This window comes from Dipodomys spectabilis, unplaced genomic scaffold (genome assembly GCF_019054845.1).
Source record: "Dipodomys spectabilis isolate Male_0828 unplaced genomic scaffold, ASM1905484v1 ptg000175l, whole genome shotgun sequence".
NCBI classification, from domain to species: Eukaryota; Metazoa; Chordata; class Mammalia; order Rodentia; family Heteromyidae; genus Dipodomys; species Dipodomys spectabilis.
The window spans coordinates 8,178,530-8,205,065 of record NW_024870852.1 but is presented as its reverse complement, the minus strand read 5'-3'; the positions used below and the strand labels follow the sequence as shown (position 1 = coordinate 8,205,065).

Sequence of the window (26,536 nt, the reverse complement as noted above, 5' to 3'; positions counted from 1 at the left end):
TGCAGATTATGGATATGGCTGTGAAGGTTCACTTGAGGACCATAGTGATCAACGTTGGCAGAGGTGTGGAGGATCCTTTTAACGTAGACACTGTCTCAAAAGAGTGTCCTGTTGTAGCTAGAATGTAGGTTTTAGTTGTCTTAACCTAAGAAATGCGCTGTCCTCCATGCATATAGTCCACTATGATTTTTCAGATCCAAACATTTTCTTTTGTCTAATGTGTAGCATCTTTATTGTGGCCTACAGCGTTGGGACTATTGAAATGTGATTTTCACAGTCCTAGTTAGGGTTAGGGGTAATGAGGATGCTAGTGATGGGCTTTTTCTCTAGAGGATCTTATACCCTACAAAATGTATTTCATACTAGTGACTTCACAGTAATCCCGTGATTAAGATGTCATTCTCAGATTTATAAGACTGAGGCTTAGAGATTCAGGGTTTTTTTTTTTTTTTTTTTTTTGTGAAAATACCATATAGAGGGGTTACAATTACATGGGCAAGGAGGTTCAGGGTTTTGTCTATAAAGTTTTCATTGCCTTTCACCATGCTTCACTTAGCCCATGTTCTTCTCTGAATATTAGAATCAAGCCAGTAAACACTGCAGTACCTAGAACCAGGGTATGCATCCAGACCTCTTGTTTCTGGTCTATGCCCATATGGTCTTGTTTTCCAGCCTGGTTTGCTTCTCCACTTGAATAATCAAGTGCTAGGTACTGTCTCTTCCTTGAGTCTGGTAAAAAGTAGCAGAGAGGCCCAGAGAGGCCTCGCTCCCTGCACAGGCTTTTTGGTCCAGGAACCTATTTGCCCTACCCAGATGCTGACTTGGGGCACTTGAAACCTTTTATTTCTTTGTCTGGATGCTCATAATCTAGCCCTACACTACAGCCTGTTTGGCAGCCTTGTTTTCTTATTTCTACTCAGTCGCTATAGTTACCAGCTTTGTATATAAAATGATGATCATTTCCCCACCCTTTATTCCTCCACCAGAAATCTCAGTTATCTGATGTGGCCTTCAGGAAGGAATTTGACTACTTTTTAATCTTTTTCTTTCTGGCTCTGCCACCAGGGATCATTTCTTGTTCTTCTTTTCTGTCTCTCTCACGTCTAGATGGGTTTGGGCTTCAGGTCACAGCTTCATTTTGTAGTGTTTTTAGGTAGGAAGCTTCAGCCAGCTTGCCAGTGACCTAGAAAGAGGATTATGAGAGGGGGAAACAACTGTTCTGGAAAAAAAAAAGCCATCTGCTCTGAACTGGTTCTACCTGTATTACTTGGATTGTGAGTAATATAAACAAATAAATTACATAATTGCAATAGAAGGGAAGACTGTCTGATTGTGGTCAAACCTTAAGTCAGTGTCAAGTTAATCTTGGCTCAACCTGGATCTCCTAGACCTTGGGCTTTGTAAGACAGGGCCTTGGAAATATCATGGCGGGAATCTTCTGGATCACAGCCAAGGCTGTCTAAGGAAGTGCATCCTTTGTCTTTGGTTGTGTGATTACACCATACTAGAAGCAAGAGGACATATTTCAGGGTGTGGCTCAGTTAAAATTGTCCCTTGTGTCTACCTTGGGTGAGTCCCTTCTCTGTGGGCTCAACCTTTTCATTAATGAGATAAGACTTTCATATGAGAGCTGTCAATGAAAAGTATATCATGATTGGCATAGAGAAGACAGTCACCATCCTCCTACTTTCAAGCCCCATACAATTAAAAAAAACCAAAAACTGCTTATGCCTCTACTTCAGATTTCATTGTTCCCATCAGACTTTACACCTTGCTGGCTTATTTGTCCCTTTGGGTCCATTATTGTCTTGTCTGCTCCATGGTAGCCCAGAGTTGCTGTCTTGCATTCCTCTGCCAATCTGTATCCATTAAGGATATCTTGGGTCTTGCCCTTCTGCCTTGTTCATATTTGGTGAGCCTTGCCCTTCTTTGTGGTAGGAGTTAACCTTGCTGCCCCTAGTACTGCTGATGGTGATTGCTACCATAGGTGCCTGCAAATCTAAACTCTGTAGAGCCAGAGATGTGTTAGGGTAAAAAAAACTTAAAATACCATTCTTCATGTATTAACAAGAACTTTTCTACAAGTCAGGAAAGGAGAGAGGGAAGGTCATTTGGCTGACATGGAGCAACAGTGATAGTAGAAGCACACACTTAAACCCCTCTCCTCTTCCCAGCATGAAGTCCTGGGAGTTTGGATGGAATGATGCTCCTAGTTCAAGATACTAAAGAAACAAAAAAAGGCTTCACAATCAACCAAATGGCCTGTGAAACCATGGTGTTTCTACCCAGGCCCCTTCATTTTAAGTGCTAGATGCTCCACTAGTCCCTGGTGCTGTCTGTCACCTCTTGGCCTGTCCTATGTGGGTTGAAATGGGCCTGCATGTGTAGAATTGACATAATACCATTTGTGCAGGTCCTCTTGAAGCAATTATTTGTCGCCACTGTCATTGCTTAATATAGCTTATTCCTTTGGTTGAAAAGTACTGTGAATATATCCATGTCACTGAAGCTCTTTCCTATCCTCCTTTGACTTAGGAGAAAGGATCCTGGGCTATGCTGAGGAGCCCTGCTATCTCTGGTTTGTCATGGAGTTCTGTGAAGGTGGAGATCTCAATCAGTATGTCCTGTCCCGGAGGCCAGACCCAGCCACCAACAAAAGTTTCATGCTACAGCTCACGAGTGCCATTGCCTTCCTGCACAAAAACCACATCGTGCACAGGGACCTAAAGCCAGACAACATCCTCATCACTGAACGGTCTGGCACCCCCATCCTCAAGGTGGCAGACTTTGGACTGAGTAAGGTCTGTGCTGGGCTGGCACATCGAGGCAAAGAGGGCAATCAAGACAACAAAAATGTGAATGTGAACAAATACTGGCTGTCCTCAGCCTGCGGCTCAGACTTCTACATGGCTCCTGAAGTCTGGGAAGGACACTACACAGCTAAGGCGGACATCTTTGCTCTGGGCATTATCATCTGGGCAATGATAGAAAGAATCACTTTCATTGACTCTGAGACCAAGAAGGAGCTCCTGGGGACCTACATTAAACAGGGGTCTGAGATCGTCCCTGTTGGTGAGGCGCTGCTAGAAAACCCAAAGATGGAGTTGCATATTCCCCAGAAACGTAGGACTTCCATGTCTGAGGGGATCAAGCAGCTCTTGAAAGATATGTTGGCTGCTAACCCACAGGACCGGCCTGATGCCTTTGAACTTGAAACCAGAATGGACCAGGTCACATGTGCTGCTTAAATTCAGGCCTGACCATCTTGGGTGTTTTTAAAAGTAGGTGAGTGCTCTCTTCTTCTTCATGCACACTCAATAAAGTGGGTTCTGTGTCCTCCTCCCTCCAGTGTATGCTGTGGAATCGGGAGAAGTGCAGGGATGATGAGAAGGATCTTCTCGCCCCCCTCCCCCCCAACCCAAATACTACCATGACCTCTGCCAAAGTCTTGCTGAAGAGATAGGTTATGTAAGATTATTTGAATACAAGTTGGGAAATCTAGTTTTCTGAGAGGATTTTGTGTTTTGGCTCAATCTCATAAGTTCCTAGGAAATACTTTTTCTTACTGTCAGGTAAGAAGTGCGCACTATAGGAAATGTGCAGAAGAGGTACAGCTTTTCAGAGAGGAAATAGTATTGCTAATCATTGCTTTCCTGTTCAGATGTGTTACATGGTTTAGGTCTTTTTGTAACTAGGGAGACTGTTTTCTGCCCTTTTTACTCAACACAAGATTTGAGCACCTGTCATACTTGGAAAGGATGGCTTTCAGTGATGGGATGGCATCCCATTAAGCAGTCTCTATATGGTAGAGATTACAAAGAATATATTATTGATAGTCTTATATAGACTTTGCTGTTTGAGGGTTATTGTGACTTTTTTGTCAAGTAGGCTGCTAGGCTTTGGGGTAACATAATAAGCCAAATCAACCTTTTCCTTGTCTTTGTGAATTCTGTAGCCTCATTAGAGAGAAAAACATTCTCAATATTTATCAGTTGTGAAAAGGGGACAAGTATTGAAGGAAGTCATCCTCTCAGTATGGTACCCCAAGGCAAGAGTAGGGAATTAGAAGTGGGAAGGATCCCAATATCTACAGAGGAACTGGTCTTGGGGAGCTTGGAGCTTGATACATTGGTTAGACTAGACCTTTGGGTTAATGAGGAGATTGAGGACCAAGACAGAGCGGTATGGAGAGAGGTTAGGTAGAAAATTCAGAGGTGTATGCATTTAACAGGAATCTAGACAGGAATCCAAGGTATGGACCAGACAGTAGATCAGACATTGATCCCCATATTTTTACATGTACTAGAAGTGACTTATCTAAGATCCTATTGAATTAAGAACAGCTACGTCTTAACCTCCTACCTGCTTTTTTTGTTTGGTTTCTTAATGCCAATATGGCAAGGTAGAATAATCTCTTAGATTCAGATTTAATTGAAGCCTTGAGTTAAGGTGGAAGTGCTGGTCTTGCCAGTTGTAGGAAGGAACCATCTGGCATAGAGCCTCTGTCACTTGAGTTAACTGTTCCTCCCTTTTCCCTTGTCACCCTCAGATTTCTGGGTGGAATTCCAAGTAGAACAAGTTACATCTATATTGTTTTCAGCATCTGTATTTCTGGGTGTATCACTAGCCATAATTCTGACATTTCATAAACATTCATGAGTACCTTCCAGGTGCCAGGCCAATTTGTCCACTACCCATTGAGTAAGATGATGGCATTCCCCAAAGCCAGCCTTGAGGGTGACAGGTTGGATAGTATTTTAATTGTATTTTATGCTGTTATTTTCTATTTTGATCTCAGTCTTTCTGCTTTTACAAGATTTCTAGAGTTCAAGTTTGTCCCAGTGTAGGAGGGAAGTTGTCTTTGGAAGAGGGGACCTGAATTTGGGTTATGATTATGTGGTTGTCACAACTAATTAAGATCAGGGCTCCCATTTGTGCACCCACATTTAAGATTTGCTCTGCTTTACTGGTCAAAAGTTTTGGGAAATTTAGGGTGATTCCTCATCTAGAAGAAATGGGTGCCACTGAGTAAGGTTAGCCTCTTGTTCTTGGTAAGTGTCCCAGGCTGTTTGATCCTTTTGTCTTGTGGCTCTCTCAGCTAATAATACTGTGCATATGGTACTAGTTTGTTGTGGTCTATCTTACGCTGTCCTGGGTGGGCACCTACATGTATACTTGGGCCCAGGTCTATGTGACTGAAGCTGAACCTTGTACTAAAAGCTTGGATTTTATTTTCAGACTAGACAGAGTTAGTCCATTAGAGAATCAGGGTTCAGTTGGTAAGAACATTGAATCTAGGTATGTCCTCTTTCTCCTGCCAAAGTTTATGGATGGCAAGAAGTTAACTCCACATATTCATTCAGCATGTTTATTGGGAAACTACTTGCCAGGCACCATTATAGGCACAGGTCATCAGTGAACAAACAACAAATTTTTGCAGTGTGGAGCTTACATTGTATGGGAACACAGTGAAAACACAGAGCATGCCCTAGAAAGGACTAAATGCTGAGTGAGAGTGGGATCGGTAGAGCAGCAGAAGAGATGTGAATGTTGGGAGGTTGGGGGAAGATTTCTTTGGTAGAGTAGGCCTTATAAGCCATTGCAAAGATTTTGGCTTTTAATATTGGGTGAAATGGAAAGCCACTGGTGTGTTTTAAATTGTGTGATATCTGACTCTTTGAAAGTATCACTATGTGTCCACTGTGCTCATAAGCCAAAAGGGAACAAGTGAAGGGGTAAGATAATGATACTGGCTTGAAATAATGGAGCAAGGAAGTAAGTACCATACTATGGGTGCATTCTAGGATAGGAGCCCCAGGATTTCTGGTAGATTGGATATGAGATATAAGAGAAGGAATTGATGACTTGAAGGTTTTGGTCTAAGCAGTTGGAAGGATAAAGCATTGATTAAGAGAGATAGGGGAGGACATTGGGAGGAGTGGGTGTGGTTCCAGGAACCTTGGCACCCCTGTAGAGAATCTGAGTACAAGTGTGTGGAGAAGAATGAGTAGTTGGCTGAGTCTGGAGTTTCTGTATAGCCTAGACATACAAATCTAGAGATTGTCTTTTGCCAAAAGACTAGAAGACAGCCCCGGGCTGCTCTGATATTCACTGGATATACCAAATGGTAGTGTCCTTAGTACTTGAGCAATTTTTGTTGGAGTAACAGAGTGAGTTTGAGAAGGAATGAGGAAGAGAGGGTTAAAGACCTTGATTTTTTTCAGTTGGGTTTGAAAGCCCTCTTACAATGTTGAAATGGAAGATTTCAGAGTTCTTTTGTTTTGTAGTAAGTGGGAGTATTTGCAAATAATAAAAATCAAAACATGTTTTAATGTTTCCAACAACTGAAGAATATGCTAATTACATGTTATAAATACTGTATTTACCTTGGGTGCAGTGGCTGACGCCTGTAAGGATTCGCTTAGCAAGCACAAGGCCTTGATTTGAAACCCTAGTACCACTACTTGAAATATTGATAGCTGTAGATCGAGATATATAATATAATGTCTCATTTAACAGGCTTTGTTTTCTTTTTTCTTGTTAGTCGTGGGGCTTGAACTCTGGGCCTGGATGCTGTCCCTCAGCTCTTCAGCTCAAGGCGAGCACTCTACCTCTTGAGCCACAGCACCACTTCTGGTTTTCTGGTGGTTAATTGGAGATAAGAGTCTAATAGACTTTCCTGCCCAGGCTGGCTTGGAACCAGGATCCTCAGATCTCAGCCTCTTGAGTAGCTAGGACTAGGTGTGAGCCACTGGCGCCCGGCTGAACTTTGTTTTCTTTATGCACTTTTTCTTTGTTCAGTGTGTGCCTTAATAGTCAGCTGGGTACTTATCAGCTGTGCATTATTATCTAGTGGTATGTTACTCATAGAGTAACCTGGAAAACACCATTGTACACAAAGGGAGACAATCAAATGAAAAAGCCCAATCATTTGCTATTGTCATTATAAACGTATATCTTCCCAGACTGTGCATTGAGAGCCATTCACACACACAGCTCTGGCTGAGGAATTTTGCCATTAAAGTGAGGCCAAAAAGTAGGTGGTGGCTAAAATCTAGAAAAGGAGGTTATGTGTGGTCCCCAGGAAAGGGATAGAACTTGTGCACCCTGGATCCCCAGCAACTTTCAAGTTAGACATATCACGGCCCAAGCTAGCAGCACATAGTAAATGACCACACCTAACCACAGTGCTGACATGAAGAATTCCCTTTGTCATTTAATGTAGTAAATTTCATAGTATCATTTAGGTCAAGCTTTTTTCCCCCCAGAATGAAAGGAGGAAACACACTTGGGGTTGGAAGTTCAGATTCCTCTGGAAGGTTTGCTGACTGGAGATAGTACAGGGACTGAGTCACATTTCTGTGTAGCCACAGGCAGGTTATGTTCCTTTAAGCCTTGGGCTTATTACCTATAGAATGGACTCAGTCATAATTGTCTAGTGGAGGTGGGGGGGAGGATCACAGGAGGTAGTGACTGCAGTAAGTGCTACATGATACCATGTGGCCTGAAAGGGAGCCCCTCTGAAGATAGTGACTTGTAGCTTGTCTTTAGAAGATTGCCAGAAAGCTTTTCTTTTAAAATAAAGTTGTATTAAGGGCCATTTGTCCAGTTGCTTCTCCCAGAAAAAGTTACTCACTCCCTTTACCAATCAGCCCCTATCTCTCCCTTATTTGTCACTTTTGGGAGACATTTAATCCTTTCTAATGGGTTCTACCAGCCAGTCACAAGCCTTACCCCACACAGGAAGCCAGTCAAACTGACGTGCCAGGTGTCACCGCCCTCACATTACCAGGGAAGCAGGGTGTTGGGAGATGAAGAATTGCACATTCATGGCCAAGTCTGCCGCCCAATACACAAACCTTGGTTACTAGGGCCTTTTGGAGCCAAGCCCTTGAATGACGTGCATTTGGAGTGAACAGCTAAGGCCTCCAAAGGAAATCAGATGTTGATGTGACCTGAGGGGTCATAGAAAGTCTTGGTGTTCCATCGAATGATATTAGTGGCCTAATATCACAGAAAGAAACTAGTCCTGATTTCTTCTTGAAGGTTAGAGTTCGTAAGGAGCAAATTGTAGATTTGAACTCTCATGGCTTTGAGTCATCTATAAATCATTTGTGAATTTTAGATAATCTACATAATGGAACTTTCTCAACTAGGTTGAATTTCCTGTCCACCTAGCTCTGGGCAATCTTATGAGTGACAGGGACTTGAGACACATAGTAGGTTCCTCATGGGCGGTAGTTTCTTCTACTCTGGCAAAGTCAGAGTATACTTGTAGGCAAACAGGTAGCCCAAAAGAAAACATAAACAGGCTTTTAAAGAAGGCAGCCCTGCCAAGGGCAGGGAGGATTCTGTGCCCCTAAAACTGATCTCAGCTTAATCTGTGGTGGAGTCTTGAATTACTGGGCTGGAGAGGAGGAGGAGGGATTATTAAGTCCTTTAGAATAAAGGCTTATTGGGGAAAAGATTATGTATACACTGATTTCTGCTTATTTATGTTTTTGCTGCTATGGGGACTTGAACTTGAAGGCTGTTGCTCAGCTTTTTTTTAATCATCTTCCTACTACTTGAGTCATACATCCAGTCTGGCAACATGCTGGTTAATTAGAGATAGTCTTTGGACACTTCTGTCCCAACTGTCTTCTAACCTTGATCCTTAGATCTCAGCCTCCTAAGTAGCTAGAATTGACAAATGTGAAGCATGATCAGTTTTTTTAATGCAGGCATGTCTAAACAACTGAGCCTTCGCTTCTCCCACCTTTTGTGTCTCTTGTCTGGACAAGAGTTTTGGAGTCCTTCCCCAGCGAGGAGGCTCTGGCTGTTCCCTGGTGACCCGCTGCTGCCATCTCTCAATTGTCTCTGCTGCCTCAGCCAGCCAAAAGAAGCTGTCGGTTATATAATGAGCCTCTGGCCTCCAGGGATCATCTGTCCCTGAAATTTTGCAGGATACTTGAGCATCTGGGAAAGGACAGGTCTGCCCTGGGGCTGTGGAGGGCAGCAAAGCCCAGGTGCTATGCACCTGGCATCCTTGGCTGCCACAGTCAAGGCATCATCCTTTGGGGCAAATCTGAGGGGCTCTGCTGATCAACCTGTGAGCAAAGCTTCCTGAAGGCATTAGCACCTTCCAACTCCATTGTTTGCCTCTGACCCTAGAGATACATAGGCCCTCCCACTGACAATAATAGCCTGCTGTGAGAGGCCCCCCCCCCCCCCCCTGGTTACATGCAAAGGTCTTGCTGTTTTTCACCTTTGTCCTGAATAAGTACCATCCATACTGTAATTACACGTTGATGACCCAACTCTTTGCTTGTTGGCCCTCACAGCGGTGGAAGCATTTCAGTTTTCCTAAGATCTTGGGAGTCATGGCTTGACAGGTATGTATGAGAGAAGAACCCACTGTTCCTTCATCTTCCTACAACTTTTGGTAGGTTTATACTTGGAAGTAGAGACTAAGTTTCCCCTCCAAAAAGGACTACACTGATATCCCTCGTGGGTCTTAGTGTACAGGGCTGCCATGGGGCCTTCTGGAATATGGCAGCTGATCTTGATCAGGCACGTTGCAGCAGGGCCACCTGCTGCTCCTCAGGTGAGGTCAGCCTACATGCAGATTACTCTGGGGTCATCCTGACACAGCCCCAAATGTGGGCAGGCAGGCAGGCAAGGCTGGGGATGATGGCAAGTTGGTGAAGTGTTTACATAACCATGGGTCTGGCAGCAGAGGAGGCTGATGTCATATAGTGGGCCAAAAGGTTGGAAAGTGGGAAAGCCAGGGCACACCCAGGAAAGCTCGGCCGGCAGTGATGGGGAAAGGGCTCTGATAGGAGCAGACAGCATCCTATTTCTGGGCCCTGGTGCCCTAGGCAGAAGCCTATTCTCAGCAGTTTGGTCTGGATATTTCTGTTTGATGAGGACCCAAAGCAAAATGCAGGCTTTGCTGGGTTTCTCACTGACTTTCTTCCACTTCCTTCCACATTTACTTGCTCTGATTAGTGTGGTTGCTTATAGTTCTATGTTGGAAAATTCTGGGGCCACTAAGGTTTAGTGAATAAGAACCCTCCTTGCATCTGGCAGGCACTTGGCCAGGCATGGCATTGGTCATTTGGACTTCAGTGTTGTCCTATCAGAGCTTATATTTTAGTAGTGGGTTCAAGCCTCAGACACTTAGTTGTAGGCAGACTAGAAAGTCAAAGGAAGGCTAAGTGAAGGTGGTATTTGAGGCTTTTTTTTTTTATGTGGGTGTTGAGACTTGAATTCAGCCAAGAGTTGGCTTTCTTGCTCACACTGGCACTACCTGCTTGAGCCGTGGCACCAGTTTGGCCTTTTTGCTGGTTAAGATAGTCTCGCACATGCTTTTCTAGCTGGGCTGGCTTTGAACTGTGATCCTCCAGCTCTAAACCTCCTGATCCTGAGTAACTAGGATTGCAGGCATGAGCCATCAGTGCCATGGGCTGCATATTGAATTTTGGGATCCCATGTAACCACCAGGTGAGATAGGAGGTGTTCACACCTCTGGGTGTGTACTCAGGCTTTGTTAGGGAAGGGGCTATTCTAGCAGTAAAATTCCTAAGTGCCTACATGTCTCCAAGCCTCCAGAGAGTGCCTAACATTTGTCTTGATAGGGCAGAGCAGACAATTCCCAGCTCCTCTCCACTTCCACCAGTGGGTCCTCTGTGGTATTACAGAATCAGAGGAAATGCAGATTTCCTCCAACATTTCTAAAACTCTGGCATGGCAGGTCTTAAAACTGCCGACCAAGTTGAAAATAAATCAATACCTTAAAACATTGCAATGAATTTTCCAACTTAAAGGAATTTCACTTTCAGTAAGAGGTGCCAGGGGAAAGCTATAACTCAGCCTGCATCATACACAGGTCAGAAAAAAAATCTGAGTTTTGTTTCTTTGTTTAAAAAAAGTGCCCCCTTGGGCCTTGAGTGGAGTGGGCAAAGCCACCCAGGCACCCATAAGACATACAGAGGAAGATGGAAATGCTGCAGAAAGGTCCTTGGTGTGCGATGTGGAGCTGGGGAAGGAGTCTTTAGAACAGTGGCTGTTTTTCTGATGGCAAGGCCTAGCACTGCGCTGGGAAGCAGCCTGGCTTTGGTGTAACATGTTGGGTTTCAGTATGGGAAATTTATCAAGACCATGTAAGCTAGTAGATTCATTGTGCATCCACTTCCATCTGACAGGAAAGGCAACAGCCAGGTGACACCATTTGTTTTTCCCTTTCTGCTTTTTTGGACATGCCTAAGACATGCCCTTCTAGAAAGCTGAAGTCCAGGGTAAGTGGAAGGCTTGGGTTAGAAATGTAATGCTGTGGGATCTTGGCAGTACATAGTATTACCAGCATTGCCCAGCCCCTTGTACCAGACAGAGAGAACTGGAAATCACAAGTAAGACTTGGTTGTTGTTAGTAACCGGATTGCATACTTGGATCTGGTGAATGTTTGGAAGGAACCCTGGGTTTGCATGGGGCAGCAGAAATGAGTGAATGTACCACACCCTATATAGACAGCAGGGTGACCTTTACCTTTAATAAAACCTGGGGTTCAGGCCAAATGGCTTCACTGAAATCCAGATGTCATTGCTGACATAGTCCAGAAGTCCTCTTGCCTCCCCTATGTAGGACATCTGAGGGCCTCGTCACCCTGATACGGTCTTTGGTAATAGAGCTCATTCTCACTGTTGCCATTAGCCTGTTGCTGGAACTCTGGTTGCCTACCTGTCCCTGGAAGCTTGGGTTGATGCTGAGGGCAGACTAAATGAGAGGCTTTGGGGACCTTTCCTTGACCCTGATTCAAAGTAGCCATGGTGGAAGGACCACTGCTGTTAACAGTAGTTGCTAGAAGCTACCAACAACATGAGTGAAGAGTTCCCTGCTAAGTAATAGACCACAGGTCTAACCCATTACCTTAACATGGTATCAAACCAAGAAAGCTGGGTGCTAGTCGCCCACGCCAGTAATCCTAGCTATTCAGGATGCATCTGAGGATGGTTGTTTGAAGCCAGCCTAAACAGAAAAGTCGGTGAGACTTTGATCTCCAATAACTAGCAAAAAAGTGGAGGTTGAGCTGTGGCTGAAGTGGTAGATCCTTGAGCAAAAAAAGCTAAGGGATAGTGCCAAGGCCAGCTTCAAGCCCCAGTATGGCACCATTAAAAGAAACCATCAAAGCATTGTGCACTCCTCCTGGGACCTCCTAACAAGGGGCCCACTCCTCAATGTATTTGGTCATCAGAAGGATTTGTGCCAGTGGTTCTTCAGCACCAATGGGGACTTAACTAAAAGGCCTGGGTGACTGCCCTGCAAGCCCATTGTGGCAAGCTAGTGAGGGCCCCTGTGCACCTTCCAATGGTGCTAAGGTCCACAGTGGAGAAGTGCCCTCCTAGATGAGAGCACAGCCTGCCATCTTAAACATGCCACCATTTTCCTCTTTTACCCCTACCCTCAGAATTCTGGGATCCCTGCCCACAAATCAGAGGAGGGGACTGTCAAGTTCTAATCATGACTTCTGTAATTCTGCCTGTGTTTCTCTGCATACCTAGTACTGCAACTTCATCCCTTAGCATTCTTTAGAATGAGGTGAAGCCTGTGGCTTCCTGCTTCTGGGAAGAAGAGAAGGAAATAATTTAACTTTTTGGGCTTCCCTGGCCCAAGGGAAGTAGACTAGCAAGCCATGCTAATGATGAAAGTCTCAGGGTGACCCATGTGAGTGCCTGCAGGGTGGTAATAGGATCCCTGCAGACCTGTGGGTAGGGAGGGAGATCACCTCAAGGGAAAGGGGACTGGAGATGTAGAGGGGCATGAGGAATGTGAATCATGGTTGTCACCTCAACATGGCTCTGAGTTTTGACTAGGAAGCTACGTCTGTTCAGCCCATAGGCATGTATTGAGCACCTGCTGTGCCAGATGAACATAGTTCTGACCTCAGTCCTCCTCTACCTGGCATCTCTATGAGATGGAAACTTTATTTTTACCTGAACTTTCTGTGGGTTGCCAGGAGGAAGAAACAGTAAGGTTAGAGGCTTGTGTGGAAGGCCATGGGCACACTGAAGGTGTTGAAGCCTGTTTTGTGCCAGTTTTTGGCCGAGTTAGTAGTGGACTTAGCATCTGGGAAACCATGTGCAGGTTCCTGAGCTTTCCTCATTATGAGGGGGACCACGACTTTTTTTTGTGTCCTAAGCACTGTCATAGGTCTTATGGAAAAAAACAGACATGATCACCACTGCAGATGCAATTTAGTTGGGTATGTATGGAGAAAATGGCAGAAAAAGGATTTTCCCAAAAAATACCAGTTTCTCTTCAGGGATGATACTGAAACAGGCCAAATAAAACCTTTCTTCATCAGAGGCAAAGGAGCTGGCAGAAAGGAGCTGGGCTCAGAGGAGAGACGCAAGGAGGAGCCTGGGCTAGCCAGTAAAGCATTAAGTTTCTCTATTGTTTCTTGTTGGTTTGTTTGGTTGTTTTTGCTGTTTTGTTGGTGGTGGTTTTCAGACAGTTTCTCTCTGTATCCAGGTCTGGGCTTGACCTTGGTGATCATCCTTCCTGAGCCCCAGAATGCTGGGATGGATTAGGGACTTAGCCATTGGGTGCATATTGAGGATATGCTGTATGACCAGTAGAACTGTGTACAGAAACAAGTGTGGTGGAAGCTGGGAGCGCACTTAGGAAGCCATAGCTACGCAGGTTGAGGGAGATGGCAAGAGATGACATGACATGATTTGTGTCATTCTTATGTAGGGGCTTGCTCATCTGTCTCGTTCTAATTTTGAATATATTCTGCCAAAGTGAGCACCATTTGGAAGCACTTAAGAGGTGAGGAAGAGGTGGCTCAAAGGTGTAAGACATGGGTATAACTAAAGCCTTCTGCATGGCTCTCAAGTTGGCATTACTCATGTAGGGATGGGTCCCAGGGCTACACCCATGACTTGGTGGCTGCATCTTTCTGGGTTTTGTGCTTCCCTCTGTAACCAGCTTCTCATTAGGCGACTGATGTGTGTGTCTCTCTCTCTAGTCTTCATTTGCATATGTTCTTTGCTATAATTATGTCTTGAGAGCATAGCATTTTGTTTTTGTGTTTTTTTAAAAACTGAAAACCTGTGAGAAAGAGGTCCTTCATCTACATATAGACAGCCTTAAGGATTCCTAACCCCTGCATCCTACTCTTGTGACATTTGTCAGCTATAAAGTTGATGTTGAAAGTCACTTCAATTTGCAAAATGGGAAATGCTTTCTATGTGAGGTTAAGGAAGTGAAGGGAGAAAGGTAGAGAAAACTTCTGGACTCAGTTGCCTTCAGACTTCTGAGGGTAATACCAAGAGTAGAGGTATGGCCATAGTCTTAACTTGATCTTCAGCTAGTGCTCATGGAACGCCCCCTCCCCCTTTTGCTTTATTCCCTGGGTTTTTGCCCTGTATATTTGTTTTTGCATAGGAATAAGCCTGGGACAAACTGCAGTCTTTATCATGAGGCAACTTGAAATCTTTGTGGGGGGCGGGGGGAGCAGGGAGCACATCTTTTACCTCCACATGAACTTACAATATCTGTTAGTTTCTCCCTATTCTATTTATCTTGTTAAATCCTTACCTGTGTCCTGGATACTGCTCCCCAGATCCAGAAAAAGGAAGTGATTTGCCCTTAGCAGTGTGACTGGTGTGTGCCAGCTCAGGGCCAGAGCTCCAGCCCAGGCTTTTCTATACAGAACTCCCCAAGAGGCTACCTGGCAAGTCTGGACTGGGCCTGCACCATCTTTGGGCCACCAGAGTAAGTGACAGCATTGTGTGAGGCTAGGTGGGTCTTGAAAAAAGGAGAGCAGGGAAGGGCATCCTGAGAAGGGCCCCTAGCATGAGCACAGGCACAGAGCACTGGGAACTCCTGGGAAGAGCACAGCTCAGGGTGGCTCACACACAGGTGCTAGTTGGAGAACTGAAAGCCTGATTTGTCAGTAGCCTTGCATGTTGGTCTAAGGAGGAGGAACCTGCAGGCATGGTGGGGCTGGTGGCTGGGACTTAGGCCGGCTATATTTTAGGATGGTGAGTTCCTATAGTTAGGGAGAGAACTGTCAGCCCCCCAGGAGAGGGGGATGAGGTGTCACACCTGGCAGTGCTCATTTCCAGAAGGTGTGAATATGTGACAAGGGCAACACATAGATAGGACAAGTAGAAGTTTGGGACTTGCTCTTGAACCTAGGTTTAAACTGTGATCTGCTCCTTGCTGGCTGTGTGGCTTTGGTCAAGTCATTTTACCTACTCTGAGTCCCATATCCTTTTGTAGTGTATAGGAAGGCAGTAATTGTCCTGTGACAGCCACCCTCCCAGCATGTACATGCAGGAATTTATGGGGTAGTGCAGTACATTACCTCCATCCCGCTGTTTTGTTTTTGCCAAATCCTCATAAGGTGTAATCATGTGTTTCACTCCTCCTCTCTCTTCCTAACAATTTGTGGAAGCCTCTTTTCCCCTAAGAGAGCTGCAAGCCCCTTAGCAAGGGCCGGGGTGATTTCCCTAGGCCTGCTGGGCTTGGTCTGGCTGTTCCAACAGGAAAGCCGTATGGTCTTCCTTTTGCCCAGGCCACTCTGTGGACACCACCTCACTTGAGTCTTTGGCTCTGTAACCACAAATTGTCTTTTGCCATATGGAAGAGTGACCTCTTCTTTAGTAACTGGGACTAAGATGTCTTCTTCCTTTGGGGAACTCAGCAATCCCAGCCTTTCCCCTGAGCCTTTTCTCTGCTAATCGCAGAGAGCTCAGCTGAACCTGGCTCTGAGGGGACCAATTGAGGCAATTGGCAGCTTCTGTTTCACCCCCACATTTAATAAGTTGAGAAAGAGAATTCGTTAGGGTATCCACGTAGCTAACTGCCAATTACCAAAGCTGTTTCTAGCGACAAAAAGTTCACCTCGGTTGGTCTTGAATTCCACCCAGGACCTGTTTACTAGCCAAGGGGTGTAAGGGAAGCCGCTGGCTCCTGACTTTTCAAGACAAGAAAGGTTTTGATGCATCCTGGATGGTAGACACAGACAAGATAACTCTGCCAGAAGCCCAGCTTACTGCTAGCCACTTACAGAACCCTCCATATCCATATCTTGTGTCTCACCCAGTGGTTTTTCTTTTGGGGCAGTGGGCAAGCTTTTTAATACTAGGATTTGGGACCGCACACACTGTGAGGAATCAAGAGGTTTAAAATGTCACCAGTGCAGAGACAACAGGAGCACTGCTGTAACGGGAGTGGGTCTCCAGGTATGAGAACTTGGACTCACCACCCCGACTGAACCTTCTGGCTCTGCCTTGAAAGAAAGCCGACATCTGTTTGGGTGGCATCCTGTCTTTGCTTTCAGCTCCATTTGGACCCTTTTATTTTGGAATATTCTTCTGTCCTTAGGGCCTGTCAGCTGTGTCCTCAGTGTAGTAAGTGATGTGCGGATTGTTACCTGCTGAGGCACAGAGCTTACCCCTCTTGATAGTGTTGATCTCCTTTAAGGAGGCTCTGCTTAAAGCTTTCAGGGAGAGGGGCCTCTTTGCCCTTGTTAGAGTAGACTCTAGGGTGATGAGCCCTAAATGCTTACTGACCTGATTCCCCTGCCATGGCCACGTAGAGTGTACTGTTCTGGGCTTAGAGCTGTGGAAGCCCGTCTTGCCACTTCTGTGTGACTTCCTGGCCAGCAGAGGTTAGGGGCCTGCAGAAGCCTCTTCGTTTTCAAACTAAATGTTAGGACATTTGTCCAGAAAAAAATGTATGGGACTTAATGTTGTGATATTTCACAGCTCTTTGTGGGGTTGTTAAAGCTATAACCTCAGAGCCATGTTCCTGGGGTTAAGGCCTCCACTTAAGAACCCCTCTGTGGATCCGGAGTTCTTTGACCCGTGAGGAAATGAAGTATCCACAGAGGAGCAGGGAAGGAGCCCTGGGAGTGGGACTGGGATCTGGGTCTCCAGCTCTGCTCTTGCCCCCTGGGGACCTTTGCCTAAGGCTGTATTCATGCCTCTGCACCCCAGGTGCCATTCTGCCTTTCAGACTCCTAGGGCCAGCTCCCACTAGACACAAGTCAGTATACAGGATCCGGAAGGGAAGGGTGGGGGTGTTGCAGGTAAGAGGGAAACCCCTGACTGCACAGATTGATCTGAGGAGTCCACAGAATTTTAGGCCAAAGCCAAGTTTCCATCTTTTAACTCTGCTCTTCCTGTGAACCCTCCTGCTGTGGCTGACTTAGACTCAAGTGCTAAGCCAGTCCCAACTAGCCACAACTGGATTCCATGGTCCCTCTCCACATAAGCAGAATGTATTTGCACACAGTAGGATCTTTGAGAGAGGCCTCCTGAAAAGCCAGGGAGAAAACAGTGGAAAGAACTGGAGTCAAGCCAAGGAGCCTCGTGGTTCTGTAATGGACTGGCACTCTAGTGTCAGAAAATCTGTGGTCCTCTGTGCCTCATTGCTCCCACCCAGCCCTGAAGGTGTGTGTGGGGGACAGGGGGAGAGATGTGACCCAATATAGCATGGCTTCAGGATTGGACCCTGGTCCAGCTCTGTCCCTTCCAGCTGGGAGCCTGGAGAAGTAGCCTATCCCTCTGAGTGAGCCAGGCATTCTTCCACAACTGTAACTGCTGGGATGTTCAGCGGGGGGATGTGGCAGAGCACTTAGCAATGAAGATGGAACTCAACCCAAGACAGGGAGCTTTGTAATCACATATTTATATTAAAATGCTGTCATGTTGAATAAGTAATTCTGAGAATGTCAAATTGATTTTTGACATGTACTCACAAGTTTCTATCAATCCCTTGGTATTCGAGCTCCTAAACACCCAAAGCCATTTGGTAACCCAAGCTGCTCCAGAGCCGTAGCACACTGTCCATGTCCTTAAGGAGTAGTCTTAAGAGGTGGTGTGATTGGGTTGTCAGGCATGACTAATGGGGCTGCTCACTGGAGGACAGTCCCTGCAGTGTCTCTTCTGTACTTGCTCCCTGGGAGGAGACATGGGGAGGGGCCAGGAAGGCTGAGTGACAGCTCTGGGAGGAAAGCCTGGGTAGTAACCAGACCAGCAGGAGCTGAGGCTCAAAGCAGAAAGAAGACTGTTAACTCTAGAGGGTTGGAATTCATGCCTTAGCAAGTAAATGACTTAATGTAGGTGTCTGTGGGTCTAGGATGCTTTTTGAATTTGATTTAAAGCCGCCTTCACTCTTTGTCCTTCTTGCTACATGGCACCTGTTACATATGCTGCCAGTGGCCTTCATACCTGGAAGAATAGGCATTTCTTCATATAAGTTGAGAAGATGGATGCTCGAGGGATTCTTAGAAAGGTCAGAGCTAATAAGTGGGAGGTCTGTGGTGTAAATTTTGCCCAGGCCTTTGACAAATCACCCTTTTGCCACTCTTAATAACCTCCCCTTACATCCAGAACTTGCTCTTAAGGATTAGTCAGCTGTGGTCCAGCTACCTTGCTCTAGCATCCTGGTCAGGTCTTTCAGATTGTTGTAAACTGCTATTGAGTTCCTACTGTGAGCCTTTGTAGTTGCTGATTTCTCCTTCCCCTCTTTTCCTGACATTTTCTTTGTCCTAAAGACAGCATTCTCCCAGGCATTGTCTCTCTATTCTTTCACTCCGACCACAGGAGACCCACAGGTTGTGCTGTGGGCTGCTTCTAGCATGGTAATTCATGGCTTTGCCCTGCTAGAAGATCCGTGGCCACTAGCTCAGCCTCAAGGGTAGATCTTCAGAGAACTGGACTCCCTGGACTCAGTCCCGTGGCTGACAGTGCACTGAAGCCCGGTGTGCCAGTGTGGTATCTGAGTACAAGCAGCCAGATGTGTTGTGCATTGCACAACAACTTGATCCCCTACTTAGGAGGGGATCTTGACAGACCTTGCATTTTCATATGCCTTCTAAGCCTGCTTACTACTCTGCAACATGATAGGCTTTGACTTAACAACCCAGCCTTAGTTTGCTCATCTGTGAAGCAGATAATTCCTAAATGGACAAAGGAATCATTGCATACCACTGAAGACCTGGGGTGTTTAGGTAAGAGTGCCCACCTGGTAATACCACATATTGTGTTCATACAGTGCCTAGCCTGAGTGTGCCTACCAAATGACTTTTCTGATTGAAATCAGTGAGAAGCAGAGTAGATTGGAGGAAACTAGGCTTCAGGTTTGAATCCCTATCAACCATTTACTAGCTATGTACTTGGATCTTGTACTTGCCAGCCTTTTGCAAGTTGCCAACCATCCTTCATCACTGGGAATTCCTCATCTGTGAAGAGAATTTTCTTTCACAGATAACTGTGCATGTAGAGCCAGGGGTATATGCTAGGGCCTACACCTGTATCACAGGTGCTTGGTGTCTTTCTTACCATCAGGTAGGACTGCTATGCTACTCTGAAGCCTACAGACTAGGCTGTGAGCCACCTTCAGACAAGTACCAGTGGTTGCCTGGAGTGCTGGCCACCCTTTGTGGGTATCTGAGACAATTCTGTATAGCCCCACAGCAAACAACACATATCATAGCAGATTGCCAGCTTGTATTACAGACTTCTAGATCCTAGACTTCTTCATGTTAGCTTCAAAAATCTGTCTTCAGGTGTAAGTAGTCAGAAGGCTCTGAGAATACTTCTGCCACCTTCTGGCTGCCCTGGGGCCATTACAGCAATGGATAGCAGACAGTTACATCAGTGAGGACCAGAGGACTGCTCTCTACGAGCCACCCTGCCTTTATTCCCCCACTATGTAGAGGATGTAGGATGATTTTTAAATTAAACCTTGACCCAACATTAATTCAGGACAGTCCAGCCTGTAACACCCTAAGAGTCAGAGTGAGCTCTGATTGAATGCCATTCTGTGCCAGATTCTGAAACAAGCAATTTACTCAGTGTCAAAGGGACACTATCTGCATTTTCTAAAAAGAGGAGGCTCAATCATAAAAGTGGCTAGTAAGTAGTAGAACTTGGTTTTGAACCTTTGTCTGTCTGCCATTAAACCTGTGTTAAGCCTTCTCTTAGAGGACCAGAGTGAGGATGCTGTATTTCAAAGTAGTTGTGACTTTGAGACTTTATACATATTGTAAGACAGTACAATTTAAAACCAGAGGCCAGAGCTGGAGCAGTTTTTAAACAATCCCTACTTAATTTCATTTAGCCAAAGAAATGATACTTTGAGAGTAAGGATGGTCCTTTATTGACTAAGATGTTCAATGTTTGCAAGTTGAGTGGGGGCAGGAAATAGGTAGGAGCCTTTGCTATCCCTGGCACCACCCTCATGCTGCCTGCTTCTCAGCTCTTTCTACTTTGTGTGCCAAGCTGTTTATGGCTTAATGGGAACAATTTGGTTCCCCTGACTCTTAGGGGGGCAGGCCAGACAACTGCACAGCTGGCCAAGGAACTTGCTGGAAGACTGCTCACTGGCTAGTTGGCACTGCATCTGTGTCTTGGGCATCAAACCTGTTCAGAGGAACCTAAGCCCCAAGCCTTTTTCTGAGTGTTTCTATTTATAAATATATTAAATGGGGTTTAAGCTCCACTCGAGCTCTTGTCTCTCTAGGCTTGGGTTAAAAGTCCTCTGCCACTTACTTCCTGGGCAGCCTTACCCTGAGCTTCAGTTTGCTCATCTGGCCAAACCCATCCCCACATTGTCATGAAGCCCACTGCACATTAGCACCATCTTCCAGCATGTTTGGCAATTGTGCCTTTGCCTTCCAGGAAGGCTCTGTGGTCAGTGGGGTGAGGGGTGAGGGTGTACTGAGAGGGACAAGCAAGTCTTGGCTGAGGTTGGAAATCGGGGACTCAGGCTACAGTCCAGACAGTCAAGAAACCTGATAATTTCTTCTTGCTAGGATGGAGGGGTATGGGAGGGCCCTTGAAGGCTAGGACCAACACCATCCATGGTACTACAAATGTCAAAGAGAGTTAGTTGGCTGCTTTAACCTAGACACATGACCCATGTGGTTCTGGTTGTTCCTTCCTGTTCAGGCTGTATAAAGGAATTCTTTCCATGAGGTTTTGTTTTCTGCTTTGTCTTACTTTGTTTTGCTGTGCTGGGGATTGATTGAATCCAGGAGACTACTGAAATGCTGTCCCACTCATGTGTGTATGGGGTTTAATAATGGCATCCATCGTACATAGTGTGCTTTGACCATACCTATCCCTCCATTGCTCTTGCCTTTCTCACTTCCACCTCCCTTATGATCTTCCCTCTTGCCTTTGTTTCCGTTTCCCTGTAACTTCACAAATGACAGAAAACATGTAATGTTCGTCTTTTCTAGGACTGTATAACTTTATTTAACTTACTGCTCTCTGTTTCTATTTGCTAGGAAATGACAATAGTTCATTCTTACTGGCTGAGTAAAGCTCTGTTCACCATGTATCTATACCACACATCTGTTGATTGGCCCCTTAGGCTGGTTCCACAGTTTGACTATTGTGAATAATGCCTCAATTAAACATGGGTATACAGGCAAAACTGATTGGTTGTTTGGTTTCTATTTCATGTTTAAGACAGGATTTCGCTACCTTTGCCCAAGTTCCTGACTCTGCCTCCTAAGTAGCTAGAATTATAGGCATGTTCTCCCCAGCCCCTAAACTTTGCAGTGAGCCTACTGTGCAGTGGGTTCTCAGGGGGTGGCGTATACTCCCTGATAGGATGAAAGAGGAGCGGGAAGCCAAGGTTCTGTCCTGCAGTCAGCCATCAAAACTCTGCTCTGTCTCCCCAGGAAGAGCCAGGCTGACACTATCCTACTAAGACAGCACAGCCAGCTCCAGAGCTGAAGGGAAATGTCAGCTTTGCTTCCTGCAGGGGGCCTGGTGATCATTTCTGGTCCATTGTACATCTCCCTGCCTCCTCCCTCATTGTCAGTAGCTGTGGGCATCCTGCTGATGGGTATCCTTCTGAGGAGGTTCTCCTCAGTTCTTTGCAGACCATGTTGACTGTGTGATCTCCCTGGCTTCTGTTGTACTTCACAAAGTTTTACATGTTGATGGTGAGGGTACCTATTGAATACTCATTTCAGCCGCCCAGCTGTTCTCTCTCATCTACAGGAAGCAATCTACAATCCAAGGACTGGAGGTGGCTGCCAGATCATCAGGGAGTTTATATTTACAATGATTGCTTTTTCTCCCAAGTAAAAAACTGGAATCAAGACCCACAATGGGAGTTTTGTTAAGAGGAGTTAGCAGTCAGTGGAGCTGGAGCCACGTTGACCTTGTTTAATAGATTTAGAGGATTCACTGCCCGCTGCGTAGAAGTGCCTGGATGACAGCCTAGTCTGGGCTTTTCTGTTGGAGCTGTCTTGTTCATTAAAATGCACTATTTCCCATTAAAAACTCTAGCTCAACAATGTGCTATGTATTCAATACTGTCAGGTGGAGGAAGAGGAAATTTTACTGTATTTTCTTGCCAGCTTTCCCTATGGGAGGGTGTTACACAAAGTTTATTTGTCCATTTTCTGTTGCTAATAATAAATTGCCACAGACTGGGTAAATTAAAAAAAAAAGATTTATTTTGGCTCATTGTTCTGGCTCCAAGTCAGATCTGGTGATGGCTGTTCTTGCTGGTGGAGTTTTATGGTGGCACAGGGAATCACATGACAAGACTGGAGTCTCCTGATAAAGTTACCAGGATTCATTAGGGGTAGGGGGGGGCTCCGCCCTGAAGTCTGTATCTAATTCTTATCACTTCCCAGGTGACCCACCCATCCACAGACTGGTCAGATTGATTTTACTCCCTAAATTCTTCATAAGGGGGTTAAACTGCAGCCAAAACTGAGAGACAAACCATGTTCCTGCTTTCTGGCACATAGCTATATAACTTAAACTTCCAGCTTGACCCAGACATGGGCTTGGTCAGTGTTCAAATGCCACACATCTCTCATTTTCTCTGCAATATATCATTGAGTTGATGGATCATTTGCTCAGTCATCCTTTATTTTGGCCTTACAAGTTATTACCATGTAATTTAGGACAATAAACATCTTTATTCACAAAATCCTTTCCATATTTAGGGTTTTCAGAGATGCTGTGCTCCTGGCAGTGGAGTTATGAGGCTCCAAGTCTAAGTACATTGAAAATTGTGAAAGCACATTGTCAGTCCGCCTTCTAGAGGCTGTCATACTCTTTCAACACTATGGGCAGGGTCCTGATGCCCTCAGCCAGAAGATTCATCTTATTCAGTAATCTGAGTGCAGCCAGCCACTTAAAAAATTTAGGTAATTCCAAGTGCAAGGACGATGGGAATTACCGCCTAGATGGCCTGCCCCACCTAGGACAAGGCTATACTTAGCTCTGATTAGGTGGCTCAGAGTATGGGGATGGCTCACGTCTAATCTCTATAGGCTTTTTTTGTTTTGGGTTTCCACTTGCCCAAGTCCCTGCCAGGCAGCTTCAAACACTAATAGGAAGTGTTCTTACCAAGTTGTAGATACCCAGTCACATACCATATAGTGGCATTCTGGTCAGTGATGGGCCATGTGCTGACATTGTATGCATCTTGGCTTGTTTAAACCATGATGCATTTCTCACAACACCTCTCTATTATTAGATCACTGTCATTAGGTCTTATGACCTAATCTTCATAAAAATATTTAATGTAGAATAGTGCTGAGAGTAAGGAACAGAGGATTTGAATTGGCTCTTGTTCAAGGGTCAGAATCTGCCTAACTCAGTTCTGGCTCCAGAGCCCTCAGCCTTAACCCTAGCAGCATGGCAGAGTTGGACCAAGTAGTAGACTCGAAGAAACCTGACTCTGATCAACCTTTGGCGTTGGTGGGTGAGACTGCGCCTTCAGTTTAGTTTCTCACGTCTAAATTTGAGCAATGAAAACTTCAGTGGGTTATTGGAAGGCTTACACAGCGCAACCATGAGGAGATGGGGTGGAAGGGCTGAACAGGACTGGGGCTGGCAGGGTCTGTTTCCTGATGGTTTATGAGGAAGCTTGAATGGTAGCTGGAGCCAGCATCTGTATTTACTTCTAATGTCTGCCTTGGTTGTGACCTGAGAAATAAGAACATGTCTGTAATTGTCAGAGTTTATCGTGATGCTCAGGTTACTCAAAGTATTTAGAGAGGACTCAGCCCCCAGCATACATACAGTTTCAGAGCCACTCTGGGTTGGTTGCTGGTACTCCAGGTTCTGATCAAATGTCAACTCCTTGCCTGCTTTCTATCTTCCAGGTCGATCCCTCGGGACCCACAGTCTCATCATGCCTCGGACAGGACAGCAGAGCGTACAGGTGGTGGCTTGACTGGTGATCTCCTAACAGCTTCGACCTCCGGCAATGTGAAGCTTTTGTTTGGGATTCCCCTCCTTTTGGTTGCATTTTGTTTTTTGTTGTTGTTATTTTTTTCCTGTCCTTTTTCTTTCCTTTTAATTTAAGTCATCAAGACTTCAGAAGAACAGAAAGTTATGCTGTGGACAGGCATCATTTAAAGAAATTCAATGTGGACAAAGCATGTGTAAATTTTACTGTTCATTTCTGTAAAAGGTTAGGGAGCGATTTGAGTTGTGTCATTTTCCTTCTGATTTCTCTGTGCGTCTCAAGTTCTGCTTGTAGCATCTCACTCCCTGGAGAAGATCCATCTCCCCAGAGAGTGTTTGGGGATTCTCTTGGAATAGAACATGAAGACATAGGAGTTTTCTGGGCCACCTTCCTCCCAGACATAGGACAGCTGGACTCCTTGGTGGGCTGGTACTGGCCAGCCCTTGGACCTCACACAGGAGCAGAGGTGAAGAGCTGCCTGGATGAGGAAGGCCAGGGCTTGGCCAGGAGGACTCCAGAAAGGAGCATAGCCTGCAGGTTTGGTTCCCTTTAAGCTGTTGGGAGTCCAGGCCACACCAGGACTCAGTGGTAGGACTTGGTTTCTTCTTCTGCCCTTTATAACTGGGAGCCCCAGAGGGAGAAGGCCAAGGGCAACCATGCCTACTGCTGCAGTGAGCAGCTAGTTGCGCAAGCCTACTGTCTGGTTAGGACTGTTGTGCCAAACCTCTTTCTGGAGCACACTGAGTCCTCCTCGGATGCCATCAGCATTGTTAGCTCAGCAACCCTCACCTGCTGCCTCCAGGATCATCGGCTCCCCAGGTGTGCTGCAGACTCTGCTTGGGCCCTAAGGTCTTGTGACCATTGATTGCCATGATAGCGGTGTCCTGAACTGGCTGCCACCTGGGTCGTCTCTGAAGGTGTGCCCTGTTGCCAGGGTCCACCATGTTACATCCAGTGACATGTCAAGCGCCATCTTCCTGACCCCTTGGACTGTCTCAGTGGGTGCCCATCCTCATGTTAGGCCCCCTCCTTCCAGGCTGCTGCTGGGAGCCCAGCTGGCCATTCCCTTCTCTAGCTTGGACGCCTTTGTCTGCTCCATTGCTTTTCCAGGTTTTTCACCTGTATTTATGGCCAAATGGGATAGGGTTTCTGGGGAGAGGAAAGGGCTCGTTTGTGTTTGTGTTTGTTTTTCTTCCCTTCCCACCCCCCAAACTAGCATTAAACTGATGGGGAGGTGATTGGAGGGCGTTTCAGTTGGTGTGTGACCAAGAGCGACTTCCCCCATAAGCAGCAGTCCTGGGGCCTGCAGTGCCCAAGTGAGCAGCACATTCAGCCCCCTCTTGGCTGTGCATCTGTTTGAATTTTTCCAGCCTTATCTGAGCCCCTCAGCTGCACTATGAGATTTCTTCTTCCTCTTGGCAGAAGGCTCACTGCAGTGTTTGGGATCCCATGGGGCTACAGGTGGCAACAAGGCTCTTCCCTTCCCTTCATGGGCTGAAACCTGTTATGATTTCCTGGCCCTTGTTTCCTCTCCTCTGACTTCTCAGGCAGGCTCCTGAGTATATTGTGAATGGCAGCTAGGAGGGGTAGATGGAGAGGGAGGGTAGCAGGCAGAGGTGAGCCGGCAGCCTCCTCTGATTTCAGAGCATGCTGCTCCTCTGCTCCACCTTCCTGCCTTCCTTGGGGACTCATCTCTCCATATATGAGCAGATGGGAAAAACGGTCCCTAAACTTGGAGCAGACAGAGGCCTAGCAGGTGACCTGCTTGTCCTTTTGTTCTGCTCAGCCCAGGCTCTTGGCTCTAAATGTCAGTAGTCACTGGAGGTCACAGGTGGGCCGCCTGACAGGGGCAGCCTACTTTCTCGCACCTTATCTTCCAGGACTTCAGCCAGCTCTGGCTCGATGGGACCTCCTTCCCTAGCTCTAACGAGGGCCAGCTCTTGAGTCCCAAGTGCCTGTCCCTGCCTCTTCCCCTCCGTGCCCTGCACTGTCATGGTCTGTGGGCCCACCCCCGAGGGGCTCCTGCAGTCTTTACAGAACTGCGCTCCCAGTCAATCTTAGACATCAGCCACCACCTGCTGATTCCCTCTTCCTGCCTCCACCTGGGTCTCGGGCCTGCCAGCAGCCATGACAAATCATCTCAGCACCCAAGTTTGTTAGACACCTTACAACAGTAGTTCTCTTCCTGGATGTATGAAAAGGGTAGACTGTTGGGGGACTGTCCTGGCCTCAGCCTTCTGGGAGAGGAGTCAGCAGGACAGATCTTAGTGCCTTATTCCTTTGTCCTCCTTGGCCAGACTCCTGGCT

The 26,536-nt window shown here is 46.1% G+C and overlaps 1 protein-coding gene across 6 annotated transcripts in view; it reads left to right on the top strand.

The window, feature by feature from the left end:
* The window catches only part of Stk35 (serine/threonine kinase 35), a 39,850-nt gene that overhangs the window by 11,501 nt on the left and 1,813 nt on the right, over positions 1-26,536 (top strand). For 2 of the 6 annotated variants that reach the window (XR_006149687.1, XR_006149686.1), the window contains exons 3-4: positions 2,536-3,281; positions 24,144-25,048. Coding sequence is in view for 2 of the 6 variants with exons in the window: in XM_042694669.1 (XP_042550603.1) it covers positions 2,536-3,248 (713 nt within the window). In the remaining 4 variants the exon portion in view is untranslated. Of the gene's footprint in view, positions 1-2,535; positions 3,286-24,143; positions 25,049-26,536 lie in introns of those variants that run through there. The other 4 variants (XR_006149689.1, XR_006149688.1, XM_042694669.1 and 1 more) reach the window with 4 other exon arrangements.